The sequence below is a fragment of the Megalops cyprinoides genome, chromosome 23, assembly GCF_013368585.1.
Source record: "Megalops cyprinoides isolate fMegCyp1 chromosome 23, fMegCyp1.pri, whole genome shotgun sequence".
Classification (NCBI taxonomy): domain Eukaryota; kingdom Metazoa; phylum Chordata; class Actinopteri; order Elopiformes; family Megalopidae; genus Megalops; species Megalops cyprinoides.
The window spans coordinates 13,219,025-13,233,177 of NC_050605.1; the positions used below are offsets into that span (position 1 = coordinate 13,219,025).

At 41.6% G+C, this 14,153-nt stretch overlaps 1 protein-coding gene across 2 annotated transcripts in view; it reads left to right on the forward strand.

The window, feature by feature from the left end:
- The window catches only part of LOC118770327 (PDZ domain-containing RING finger protein 4-like), a 41,055-nt gene that overhangs the window by 22,293 nt on the left and 4,609 nt on the right, over positions 1 to 14,153 (forward strand). The window contains exons 2-5 of one of the 2 annotated variants that reach the window (XM_036517930.1): positions 1,963 to 2,244; positions 4,233 to 4,310; positions 10,047 to 10,145; positions 13,476 to 13,538. In XM_036517930.1, the coding sequence (XP_036373823.1) occupies positions 1,963 to 2,244; positions 4,233 to 4,310; positions 10,047 to 10,145; positions 13,476 to 13,538 (522 nt within the window). Of the gene's footprint in view, positions 1 to 1,962; positions 2,245 to 4,207; positions 4,311 to 10,046; positions 10,146 to 13,475; positions 13,539 to 14,153 lie in introns of both variants that reach the window. The other variant, XM_036517929.1, reaches the window with a different exon arrangement.

Genomic DNA, 14,153 nt, shown 5'->3' on the forward strand with positions numbered 1-14,153 from the left:
GTGTTTTGATAAGGCTAAAAACAGACCTGAACATTAGCAGAGACCATCAATGAATAAAGCATAAATTGGCACTGGAGGATTTGCTAATGAATGTCTGAATTCCTGTTGACAGAGCCACAGTCCTGTGACGTTATCACTTTCCAGCGCAGAGTTCTGAAGTGATTCTACGAGATGAGGTGAAGTGAAGGACTGTGATGAATGCTGGGAAGAACAATGAGCGGATGTGATTGTAGCACCTTTGTGAAGGTGTCGCTGCTCTGAGACCTGGAAGCTTTGTGTTGATACTACACGTAGCCCTTGTAAATTGATGAGATGTGAGTGCAAGTGTGACTGCGCTCTTCTGCTCATCTAACGTAGCTCATAACTTATCGTGTCTGGGGTAAAAATGAGGGCCCTCCTGGCTGCACATTTCCAATTAATCAGATATCTTCCCACCAGACAAGCTTGTTTATTTGCTCTCTCTCCAGAGTCAGGCTAAATCCAGCCACCTTTCCTCCCAGTAGCATCCTTTCCTCCACTGAACCTGAGTTGCATTGCTAGTGGGGGAAAAAGGTTATTATTTTTTTATTTTTCAGTTTCATATGTTATTTTCATTGCAGCATCCTGTGCATGAGATATATAATATATTTAAAACCAAATACCATGATGGGAAAAGTGGTGGGTTAACCTTGCGTTCAGAGATAACGGTTCGCCTTATCTACAGTTCCGGCTTTACACCACAGTGCATTCTCTGTGCTATTTCATTGTCATATTCCCTTTTCGATCTCATTACAGAATTAAATGGAGCGGTAACTTTATTTTCCTGCTGCAGCAGTGATGTATTCAATTCCGTTAACAAATAGCGGGTTTTACTCTGTCCAATTGATCACTGAAGATGTTAATTCAGTGATGTAGAACCATTGTGTGTATTACTGCTGTGTTCTATCATTGGTAATATCCAGAGAAGTACCAATAAGAGTTTTCAGGTGCATTTTTCATCATTCTGGTCATCATGCTTTAATTATCTCATTGGATTTTATTATTCTCTTATTGAAATAATCAGTAAGGGTAGCAAGTAATGATGGTGGAAGCTCTTTATCTCTTTTGTAGTCATAGCACTGTGGAACACTGGGTCTGCTTTATCACTGTGAAGACAGCTTGCATTGGGTACTGGAATTTTTAAAAAACAGATTGCTGAAGAGTAAGTAAGCCACACCTTAGACCACCATCTATAATAGGCCTATAAGAAAAAATTAAAACAACCTAAGCCGAGTGTTCCGTTACGTGTCACAGATTTATAAATCTGTCTTGTAAAAGCCGTTGACTTTGCAGGATTACATACTAGCCATTTTGCTGCAAACTCATTCAACCATGCAAACTTATATTTGTACGGTAAAGTCCTAATAATAGTAGTTGATTTTTAGAGAACAGCCCAATGGCTCCTTTAATTGGGCCCACACCTTTTGAATCTGACGTCACAGGTGTCTGAACTTCCACAGGGAGGGGTCCTGGCTGTCAGGAGGCAGTTGTCAGTTGTTAGTGGACTCACAATGAAATCCTCTGGGAGCCAGTAATGACTGACCTTAGACCGAAGGGTCTGGGGTGAAACTCAAGCTGTGCCTCTTCCTCATGTAGCCATCAGGTGCCCTTGTATAATGAAAAACAATCTTTCCAGCATGGGAGGAAGGATGTCATTATTTTTCACTTAATCATGGAAGCTCTAGTGTACTCTCTGTCAGGGACAATATCTTTGAGTCAGAGGTGGAAATGGCAATGGGAGTGCTATTAACTATCAATAAAGGAAATAGCAGTGCACATTTGTGAGGAAAGTAAGAGTAGCAAATGAGGTTTGGCCATTAGCGTGGCTCCATGCTAATGTTCAGTCATTGGGGGGAAATGTCACAGGAAGAGCAGGGCAGTGTGTTTACGGAGCTGCCCCCCTGGTAAGGTGCATTTCTGATGAGCTCTCACTCCCCCCGGCAGGTGAACGGTAAGGATCTCTCCAAGGCCACGCACGAGGAGGCGGTGGAGGCCTTCCGCAGTGCCAAGGATCCCATCGTTGTGCAGGTCTTGAGACGGAACCCCGCCTCCAGGAACCATGGGAACTCTCAGGAAGTCCACCTCGTGGACGTTTGCACACAGACCGACATCACGTTTGAGCACATCATGGCCCTCTCCAAGCTGCGGCCCACGACCCCTCCGGTGCCGGACATCTGTCCCTTCCTGCTCTCCGACAGGTATGGGCAGACCGATAAGCAGGAGGCTGTTAACAGGAGGTTTTTGTGCTATCTGAACTGCAGTCTTTCCCATTGATGTTCTGTCCTTTGTCCAGACTAAACTCGTGAATATTCATGGGGAGACAGCACATTAGAGTGCTCGTAGCGGCAGCAATAATACAGACAGAGTTTTCAGGGTTACATACTGATTATCTGTTCAGTGAATAGAATATCTGGGATATAGTGTCCCAGCCCTGGTGGAACCACTCCTGATGTCACAGAGTGGCTAACCACTTACTTATCATAGAGTACTAGAGAAGTGGTCCAAAAATATGGCTGTATGCTTACAGACAGTGTGAAAGTAGGTTTTCCCAATTTTTCAGGTTCACAGGAAACAACCTGGGACTCATCAACAAAACAACAGAAACAAAAGAAATAGTTTTACCTTGATCTTATTAGCAAGGATAACTAAATTATGGACAAGACGATGTTAATTTTTGAAAAATATCTGGGTTTCTTCCTAGGGGACAGTAACATGTAAACACTGAATATGCATGAATCTTTGACGTTAATGGAGACTATCTGAGTGAATACGGTTTTATATTGTAAGTACATTGTAAATTGCATACGTTCCAATGATAATTGGCTGCTTTGAATTCATGGCTTGCCTCAATTTCAATATTACTCTCGGATGTTTCCTTTGAGATTGGCATTTTGATTGACCCATTATATCTGGCTCAATCATAAGTGACCTCTCAATTTAAATGTCCGCGTATTACTTTGGATCAACAATATCTGAACTGTATGGGTCTCAGCACGCTGTGCACCCACTAGCTTTACGCGTCTACCAATGCTGACTTATCACCCCTCAAAACATCGCACATTGTTAGTAACAGGTTAGCTAACATGATCCGTTCCCTCAGCACCATAATGCTACCTTCAGAACCTTTATGAAATGCTTGTTAATGTTTTCTGCATTCATTTATTTTAATGGAGAGTTTACAGGGTGATTAAGAGCAAACGGACTAATAAAAACAGGCAACGTATCACAACATTTATTCTCGTCTTATTTATCACCCGCTGCTGTGTCCAAGCGTATTCGCTCTGTCTCATAAAACGCATATAATCTGTCCCTTTGCCTGGGATCAGGTGAAGAGAGCCAATATACTGGGCATTTTATAGACACAACAAATGGTTCTGCGTATGTTGTATTCCCCGATTTTAGCTGAGACCATAAAATCCTACATTGGTGTTTTTATGTGCGTGCATGCTTGGAAAAGATGTGACGTGAGATATTATAGTGCGAAAAGTAAAACATTGTGGCATTTAAGGCCCCATCTTTGTCTTCATAATGGGTTGGTCTTCCAGCAAACCTGTCCATGTGAAATTACCAAATGTATTTATTGGTCTACTGAGAAGAATGCAGTGAAAATTAAACACAAGAACTAATGACTCCATCTTCATTGCTCTTTTCTAATTGCCAGTGCTTGCTGCGATGGAGATGCCACATTACTATTTAGCTGTTACAGGCTGTAATCATTTATAGCACATGGTTTCTTTTTGCAAGTGAGAGGCTGGTCATACTTCCATTTTTCTATATATTGAAGTAAATTTTGTGGTGGAATTCCTCCAATGATTGTGAAATTCTATAAGATCTCTACAATTTTGCTCACTTTTGTGTTGATTGCTTTTATGCTGGACACAAAGCCCATTTGATGACATAAGGATACCATTTTTGTTGTTCTGCAACATGTATGAAATGTTGCCCATTGCTTTACAAAGGTATAAGGGGAGAGAAGAGTTAGTCATTCTTCACTGCTTTATGCTCCTGGACCTGCAGTGTTTAATAAGGATTGAGTGCTATATGATGCATGACATCACCACTGCAGTGCCCGACAGATTCCTGCTTCCCATGGATCACTGATCTCAGGACAAGACAAAGGACATGCTGCCTGTCTGCTGTGAGAGACAGCAAAGCTCATCTGTGTCTGTCTTCCTTTCTCTCTTGATAGCTGTCACTCCCTTCAGACAATGGAGCATGAGTACTATGGGGGCACGGACTACCTCTCCCAGGTCCCGGCCGAAGGCGAGAGGGCAGATGAGTTTGAGTATGAGGTAAGACTTGATTACGACTCCTGTCTCACTTATTAGTAACTTTTGACATCCCCTTGTGAAATCCCATAATGGACCTTTACCAATCACCGGAACAGCCCGGTTTTGTAATTGGCTTCATTGAGCCGTCCCTAGGGGTGAGTGTGTGACAGATGACATTTTGTGGGCGGGACTTCACTTCTTGTCCTGCAAAATTTCTGAGCTGGAGAGAGCAGCACCAGTCTGCAACATGTGACATGCTACAGCCATTGGTGTAGTCCTGATCTGCGCCACATGAGAGAAGCTCTCAACACCGCTTTCCATAGGTATATTCCTAAAGTGAATATCTCCCATGATTCTCATCTAGTGTAATTTGGGCTCAGGGCTTCCTTTGTTTCATGTGAATTGATCTCAGTTGTGTTGTCTGATTGGAATGGCTGTTTAGTTTGTGTACACTGTGACACTCAAAGGCAAGGCAATAAATACACCAAAGCGTCTCATGTACCCTTTATGCTGGATCTCACCATAAGCTCATCATCATGAAGAAAGAAACCACAGTCCCAGTCCCAGACTTGCGGTGAATTCCTAACTCCCATATCCTGACTTCCATGGGGCTTAAGTCACATGTGAGAGCAGTTCTGGATTCTTGAGCCGGTTTGACAGATGAGATCATCACGTTTTTTTCAGACTTTGCTCTCAGATGCCAACAATTGATTGGATGGAAAATAAACTGCCTCTTACAACGGCTCAGCTGTACCGAGCCACGCTGCCACGGTGCTAGTCTTTGTTAATGTGCTTTGTTTCCAAGTCGTTGAGGAGCAGACAGGCTGTTCTAACTTGAATGATGCAGACTTATTAAATTTGCCGTTTTTTCATTTACATTTCATAAATGCCTTCACACATTGTGCCTGAATTATTTCTTTTTTCTGAAGGGGTTTGTGCATCCACTTGTCTAACCACACTCATGCAGTAAATCAGTGCAAATATTATATACATATACAGAAATCTGTTTCCACCTCATTTCTATTAACAAATCCTATTATGTCCTGTGTGCATTCTATTGCTTTATGTTTTATTTTCATGCCTGGAGGGGTATTTTACATGCTAACTAACTTCCACTTCCTTTATGGAATACACTCTATGGCAGCTGCTTCAAACTGAATTCCACAATTGCACACGTTATGCCTCTCCACTGAGTTAACATTGAGAGATAATTACCTATCCAGATCAAACATGGAGTGATAATGTTGACATAGCATCACAGAAATGTTGTTGTAAGGTTATATTAGGTTATGTTTGTAAGGCTATATCACTTGTTTGTAAAGCTGTACAATATGTGGGCTATTGAACAAAAGGAAAAAAGAAAGCCGGAGACAGAAATATTAATGATGTAAAATCCTTCTGAAATGGCTTAATCCTTATTTAAGCACCATCTGTTGTATCTAATTCACTGCATTCAATGCAAATACACCTACCACCAGTACATCACATGATAATAACAATAATACAACCACAAATAAGCATCACAAATCATAATAAAGGTTCAAAAATTTTACTCCAGCATAGTAGTATCAACAGGAAAATGTGTTAAGTGTCCATATCTCCAGAAGGGTGGAGTGTAAGCAGCAAGTATGAATAATTCATATGAACATTGTGAATGAATCTTGCTGACCCACAGTCCTGTTGGGTGATGAATAACACATAGGCATGCTCTGTGGTGCAGCAGAGTAAATGGGCACGCTTGGTCCAGTGAGCAGGGGCCTGTGTCATTAGCCTTGAGTTCACAGCTGAGGCAAACTGCTGTCAAACGAGCATTCAACACATAGCATTCCACTTCCCCTCAGCTTTGTCAGAATAAGGAGAACCTAGTCTAGTTCACCTGGGTGTCTCTAACTTGGTCTAGTCCAATTGACAGCTGACTTCAGGTCTTGCAGAGAGCCTAACCTGACCTGTCCCTAATACCCTGTTCACACTCGCAAATGTACCATGGAACAGAAAGTTAGACAGTAGACAGGCGTAAATGGGAAAGCAAAAATAATTAACATTGGGCCCTTGCCGGGCTCTAGCAGATTTCTTTCAACATCAAGGCCGGGAAACAATTCCAATATCTGATGAAGGAACTTGGATTACCGTGTTGCCACTGTTGCTTTCTCGATTGCTACATTTTTGTGCATGTGCACTATAGCACTAGAGAGTGCTGAAAAAGTCCCTTCAGCCCCTTTGTCTTCAAGAGCAGTAAAACAGAGAGACTTAGCTGAATCTCATTTAGAATGTCGTGTATTGGTCGCCACCATCTTACACAGGAACAGGTGAGAAAGTGCACCACCGGATTCTGGTTTATCTGGGCGTCTCCTAGAAAGAACCTTCAGCACCAGTGCCTAGGGCAGGGCATCATGTTAGGTATTGTGTTCGGTCTACAGTCACTTAGATGGGACACTGACTGTTTTTGTATTTTGCTTCCAGGTAAGGTGCATGGCACACAATGTGTCAGGTGTATTTAAGCAAAAGCATTGATGCCATGAAGGCAATAATTGAACCAATATCCCAGTCCGTCCGTCATCCCTGCAGCGGTTTTAGAAATGGAGTGCATTATCCCCATCATGTTTTAGCACGGTGTTTCCAGTCTTTTAATGTGCTGATTTCACACGCAGGGAGGGGCTGCCCGTCCCTCTGTGTAGCAGTCATGTGCACTTTGCCACTGATTTCTCAGTCTGTAGCAATCAAAGGCACAATTATTATGACAGTATCCGATGCGCGCTGACAGTAGGCGGTAATCTCTTCTAATCACATGATCGCAGTCATTAATTTACTGTCAATCCCCTCGCAGTCACCCAAGGCAATCTCCTGCCTGAGACACTAAGAGCTCATCAGGAAAATGAAATAGCAGGAGAAGGTCTGCTGCTCCAGGGAAGAGACTACCACCGTGTGTTTCTGATGGATCAGGAGATGCTTTCCCAGTCAAGTATTCCCACCACTTTACAGACACTCTATCTCTCAATTCGGCGCAGCGCCTTGATCGTGGTAGTGAATCACTCAGAAAGGAAATACAGTAGCGCTGTGTAGTGTTGCTGCAGCGTCAAACCTTTGTAGTGTAAGAAACATAGTTACAGGGTTTCCTTCCCTATTTCTGAATCAGATTTGCTATCCTGTTCATATTGATTGTACCCATTGGCCTACATTTTGTTTTCTTTCTTGATTAATTCAAATACAGGTGTATCACTACTTGCATTCATTCAAGAACTAACTTGATGCTTAGACACTTAAATAGGAGGGTGTCTCCTCAGCAGAAAAGAATGAAACATCATTTACATACGGTGAATTCTAGTCATTAATTCATTTTGTTGTCAGGAACATTTAGGATAATTTAATTCATTTTCTGTTAGAATTGATAATTTCTCCCCACTTCCTATACCCATATATCAGTGTACTGTGAATGCATTTTGACTGTACATCATTGTTACTGTTAATAATTTTTCAAATGAGGTGTTTGTACTGCGGTACATTTGAAGCTTATGAGACCTGAGAACAGTTCATCTTCTATTACCAAACTGACTAAAATGACTTTGTTAGAGGTGCACTCAGCTGACCTGCAGAGAAAAATGGATTGTAATATTGTCTCGCCAACATGCCTGCCCTCAGAGGGCAAAATACAATGCCACAGTAATGCCATCGCTTAAGAACATAAGAACTATCCCATTTGTGTGGACTGCGAGGATTTTGATTTTGGTTATTGCATCAATGGTACCATTTATTTACTTGGTAACATTGTCATCTGATGAGCTAAACCATAAGTGATAATTATTCATCCACACATCTCTTTTTAATTCAAAAAAGTAAATTGAACATAAAAGTAGACTGATCACACTCAAACCTATGAGCACCATCTTAGCCAGATAAATGTTTTTTTCAGTTGTACGTTTATCCATCCATCCATCCATCCACCCATTTATTCATCTGTTCATTTGTGACACATTGTGACAGTACAGTTTAAAGCTGCTTACTATGGACAATGAATTAGACAACTAGCTTGTTTAGAGGCACTCTTTCCAATCCTCCTGGTCTTCACTTCATAATGACAGGTCTTCAGTCAGTGCACTTGACACACTGTGCAAACCCTGAGCACTGTTTTCTGTTACTTACGCTACTGTCCTCTGAGGAGCTTACTGGCTGTGTATTACTCTTCTTTCATACAAAGGCAATATATATATTTATAAAATCTGAAGTTGAAGTTGCCTCAGCCAACTCTGAAACATTCAGTTAGAGATCTTAGAACCTGTCAGAGCAATCGTATCACAAAGGCAGGAGAGGACGTAATGGTGACTGGGTTTAATTAATGGTTTAGTCCCTGGACCGGTGGGCCTGTGATGTTCTGTCACAATGTGATGGTGAGGCGGGCCAGAGAGACCAGGAGTAAGAGGGAGAGGTAGTGATCGTGGCCCACAGGGAGAGACACCAGGTGTTTTGCTCCAGCCAACCCAACCGCTCCCCTTCCGCCCCTTTCCGTCCATGATCCTTTCATCCAAAGCACTGAAAAACCTGGCACTCGCAACCAGTGAACCCCCAGCTGTCACGGGAAATGAATTTCTCACTGCGCCAACCCCTGATTCAGCCAACCTTCACCTGAGCAGCCCTTTCCGAGTTGTTACAAACAAGGGTGTAGCTCCTGTTCATAACGGCAAATGTGCTAGTCAGGATATTTAGAAGAGGGAAGAGACATATCAGTGTCTCTGACTACACACACCAAAATGTCTCTGATCACCCCTCTGCCTGTAATGTTGTTTCCAAAGCAAACCAGCCAGTTTTTGTAGCGATATTAATGCCTTTCAGGTTGCACTGATTGACAGTGGGTAATCCAATGCAAGTGCCCGCACAGTGGTAATCAAAGACGCTTACAGTGTGAATTGCAGACTGGGTTTTTGTTTGATGTGGAATTTCATCGGTAATATGGCACTGGTGACCTGCTTAGCTTAGGAAAATCACGGCAAATTTGTAATTTCAAGTGGAGCACACTATCTCAATGGAGGCAGACCGAGAGAGGAGTATTAAGAGATTTATTAGACCCAAATGTGTCTGTGAAGTAATCTGTTCAAATGGGCACTGCAGATTAAAACACTAAAAAGCATTACCGCAGTAATAGGGGTTCATTTCTAATACAATGCTATACTGATTTGCTCATGTTTTAGAGCTTGTGAAATTAGTCCGTGAAGCGGTTTGAAGTGGTATTCTGGAGCTATTCCATGGGGCGTTTTGCAGTGTTGTACAGACTTTGGGAAGTTGGAGGACGACTGAGAAGAAATCTGAATTCCAACCAAAGCTCCAAGGGTTTGTGGTCCTCCAAGGAGCAAGTGATGAATATTGCATTTCCACAGCAACTTTTCTTTGGAGAAAAGGCGCACCATCCGAGTGACAGAATAATTGAGTTAAGATTAGCATAAGTAAGAGCTTATTTGGAAAATAAGCAATGATATTCCACAGCCCCCATGAAAATAAGTCTTGGCTGCCTCAACAAAGCACCTGTGAGGGGTGTCTGATTGTGAACTGAAGTGTACCATAACTGTCCAAGCAGTGCTGAAACAAACAGTAAAAATATTGATCTATCCTTTCAGAAAAATTAAAAGCAAATAGTCTTTTCAGTTTTAGGCTGAACAAATAACTGTTATCAACGCCAGGCGTATAGTGTCTGCCAAGTGGGAATTTGATTCCAGAGTCAGCTGAAGTCCCACCGCCTGCATAATCATGTTCCCTACTGTGACCGTGCAGGAGGTGGAGCTGTGTCGAATGAACAGCCAGGAGAAGCTGGGACTAACACTGTGCTACAGAACGGATGATGAGGAGGATATCGCCATCTACGTCAGTGAGGTAGGAAAGTTTCCTGATCAGGTCCATTGGCTGTAAATGCGAAACCTACACAGCACGACTCGCATAATACACACGTGTCAAGTTATACGACCACACATAACCCAATGGATGATACACAGTAATACATAAAGTGGAACAAACTGGCCGTATGCATTGGCAAACTGTTTGCTCACAAAGCAAACAAATGAAGAAATTAATAATAATAATAATAATAAAAACAATCTACAATCCTACAACCAAAGCAATACAATTGAATTAGTATCTCATTCTCACTGTCTTTTTTAACGATAGCTTCTTCAAAGAAGAAATGATAAATGTAGAAGGTGCATCCACACCGGCTTAGGAAGGGTTAACACAATTAGAAATGCTGAATGGAATTCAAGCCCTGCCAAAAGGCCTGCCATGTAAACAGCGATGCAGAATGAACCAAGCATGAAAAGCAAGTCAAGGCTGTAATGTGATCCTCCCCCTTTTACATTTTAATTGTAATTTTTAATTAGTTCAGAGTGACACTCTTCTCGTCTCCTGCAGAGTGTAAAATGGCACGTTTTCCCATTTCCTTCTCTGCACGACAAAGACAATCACAAGAAAAGATTCACAAGAGTGAGTCTCTTTCACTGATTCCTGTTTGAGGACCAACTGGTTATTTTTGCCTTCTGGCGAAGCGTCATCCCACCTTTCACCTGCCCATAAGCATTACCAGAAACATCAGAACATTACATGTAAACACACTGCCACTTCCCAATTGATATCAGACATTTAAAACAAGCAACACAAGTGGCGCTACTTTTAGATTGATAAAAAGGGAATGCAAATTTACCTCATGAAATATGTATACATATACAGTATATCACTTTTATGCAGGCTTGGAACTTGTTTTTCTGTTTTCCTTTGAGGTTTGTAGACAATGTATTTGCCTCTTGGTATCTGAATTGTTAGTACAAGACAATGGGCGATGATTCCAAAAAAGTGTCACTGATAGAACATGACAGAATCATAGAACGTCACAGCAAGGGAAGGGAAGCACACTGAGGATTCTGAAAATATGGAATGTTGATTTGAGGTACATTAGGAATGGGGACACATTTTTGACTCATCAGAGACATTTAATACCTTTCCTCTGTTTTAGAAACACCTCGTGTATTGTTGTTCACTGTATATTTAAAGCCAAATATTTGTCTTTTTGATGAAGAAACTAATTCACAGTGGCAAAAATAGAATAAACTGAGGTAAAATTATATTTTATGTGTGTATATATACGTGAACACAATAAACAGCCAGTATGTGTCAGTATGCAATCATTTTCCGTGCAGAAACATAATGAAAAGGTCTATGCTGCCTATTACTGTAGATTACAATATACAATTGCAGCTCCATTCTTTCTATAGAAAGAAGGAAAGGCTTTGTCAGCAGCTTGCTCTTTGTTCTGAAAGCAGGGTTTTTAGCCACTTGTTGGCAATGCGCTGAAAATCTCATCCACAATTCCATCCAACCTACTCTGAGATGCATTTGATGTTAATTAAAACCTACAAGCTAGTCAGTGCTGAGCGTGGATGGAATACCACTGGCTGTAACTGGCTGCTTCATATTGTGTGCACTCTATAAGGCAAAGAGACTCCATATGTCTGACTAAAGGTATGAAAAATCACCTTGCGACAAGTCCAAGATGAACTTTTAGACAAACCAAACACGGAAACAAACAATGGATGCTGATGTATAAAATGATGCAGCAGTTCAAAACCAGCAGAATGAGAAGCATTAATTATATCTACAGTTTTTTGTCTTAGACATTAGTTGGCATTCTACACGTCTTTGTCAAGAATGATTATTTTGGCCTTAACTGAAAGTTCTACCTTTACAGTAAAGAATTGTATTAAGTGTAATATCTGCTATTGAGTCACTCATGATATTGGGGAGAAAAAAGTATCTGCTAAATGTGTCACTCAATGTCAAACACACAGGGTACTGTGATTAGATTGGATGAGTGCCAAAATGTAACTCATGTGTACACACATTAGATATTGTGTCCTCATATTTCTTGTAGAAGTAGCTTAATTTGCACTACTCGTGTGGCAAGCCCATCCTTCACTCTTAGTACCACCTACTACTGCATTCACAGCTTGATTAGCTTCTCTAGAAGGAACATGCATTTTAAATCATCTGATATTCGAATATTCTGCAGTTCCCAAGGTCAAATATTTGAATAATTGAACCCACTTTTCCCCCTAAGCTCTATATCAAACACCAGTTTTTTTTTTTTTTGGTAAATAATGGCTTACCACAAAAGATCTCCATTTACTCATTTTCAGGCAGGAAAATTAATAATTGTAATAAATGGTCTTATTTCATGCACAGTTATTAGACTCTCCTTCATGAATATTGATGAGAAAGACAACTCTGAATACTTTTAATTTTCAAATGAATGAGTATTCCAATTCTGGTTCTGAAGTTATTGATTAGTGATCTTACGACTGAACATATAAACGCCCAAATTTACCATCTCATCCCTATCCTCAATTCTTTTGTGTATGTAATTTCTTTGTTCAGCACCCTAAGAATGTGCAACAAAATGAGAGGACGACTATTGTAACATTGATACTGTTTGTATAAAACCAAACTCCTCCAATCTGAGAGAAGAGCATAATATTTAATGGGGGTGGGGTGGGGTACTCCACTTAGGTACACAGAATTTCCAGGTTAGAATAATTGCATGAGATGTCGACATCTCCAGGATGCTTTGCAGAGTAAAATAAATGGCTCAAGACACCAATCCAATTACATTTGTGAAAAAGGCCTGCCCCTTTGTTCAGGTTCATTAGTCAAAGACAGACCAATGGTGGAGAGATACTACACAAAGCTTCTCTAGAAGCAGAGCTATGGAATCATGTTGAATGGCATCTGGTCACCATTGTTTTTAGAAAGAGTTACTGTGTGAAAGGAATTATAGGCTCAATCATGATTATTATCACATGGTACTCTAGGAGGGTTTGTGAATATGAATAAAGCTTCTCAAGCCCCTATTTATAGTGCAGATTATCTCATAAAAGGGAACAATTTGATCAAATTTGTACACCCTGTCATGAGAAAACTTGTAAAAGTTGGTAAGTAGAAATATTTTCATATCTTGCTACGTTCACAACAGGTGCCTGGAGGGGCTACCAATTCCTAGTAGTAAACAGCTAGCAAGTGTTCTGATGAAGCATACTCAGTCATGTCTTATGGCCACAGCTGGTATTTGTTACATGAGAGACCCATCTACTGCCCCACCTGCGTGTGCAGTTTTGTTGTTCATACCACTGTGGTCAGACTCCATTTTTCATCCTTGTTCAGGTCGGCCCGAACAGCATTGCTGCCAGAGACGGCCGCATCAGAGAAGGGGATCGCATTTTACAGGTAACCGGCGAGTGTATCGGCAATTGCAGCGCATTGCGAATGTATGAGAACATGCTCCAGAAACGAATTTGCACTGCCTCCCAGCCAGAAAGCACATTCATTTTTAATGGTCACACCTCCTGAAGGTTGTCATAAAAAAGCCCCCCAGCTGTTTTACTCACCGCATCAGCACTGGGCTTGGAGGGGTGTGGGAGGGGTCTGTTTTTAGCGGCGTATTTTTAGCGGCGCTCGTTATGTACGTATCTCCCTCTCGGGCGAAGGCACATCTCCCAGCATTATTATCCGTGAGCAGTTTCTTGGGGCGAGGACCCTGGAGCTGAGCTTACCCAAAGGAGACTTTTTGGGAGGGGGACTGTAAACCTCAGAATAAGCGCGGAGGTGATTAAAGAGAGAGGGCTGTTTGGCGTGGGCCTGTAAGCACTGTTTGATGAGAGATAATATGGGACCTGCTCTAATTGTCTCACGGCGAGCGTTGCTGTATGACTGATTCGAGCTGGAAGGTTCCCAGGCCGGCGCGTGCCGAAGCTATTATCTCTCCCTGACAGTTCCATTACTCTCCACAGAAAAAGATGAACGCCAGCTGTCAGTGGCCAGTTAATTGTGTCGGCAGATGTA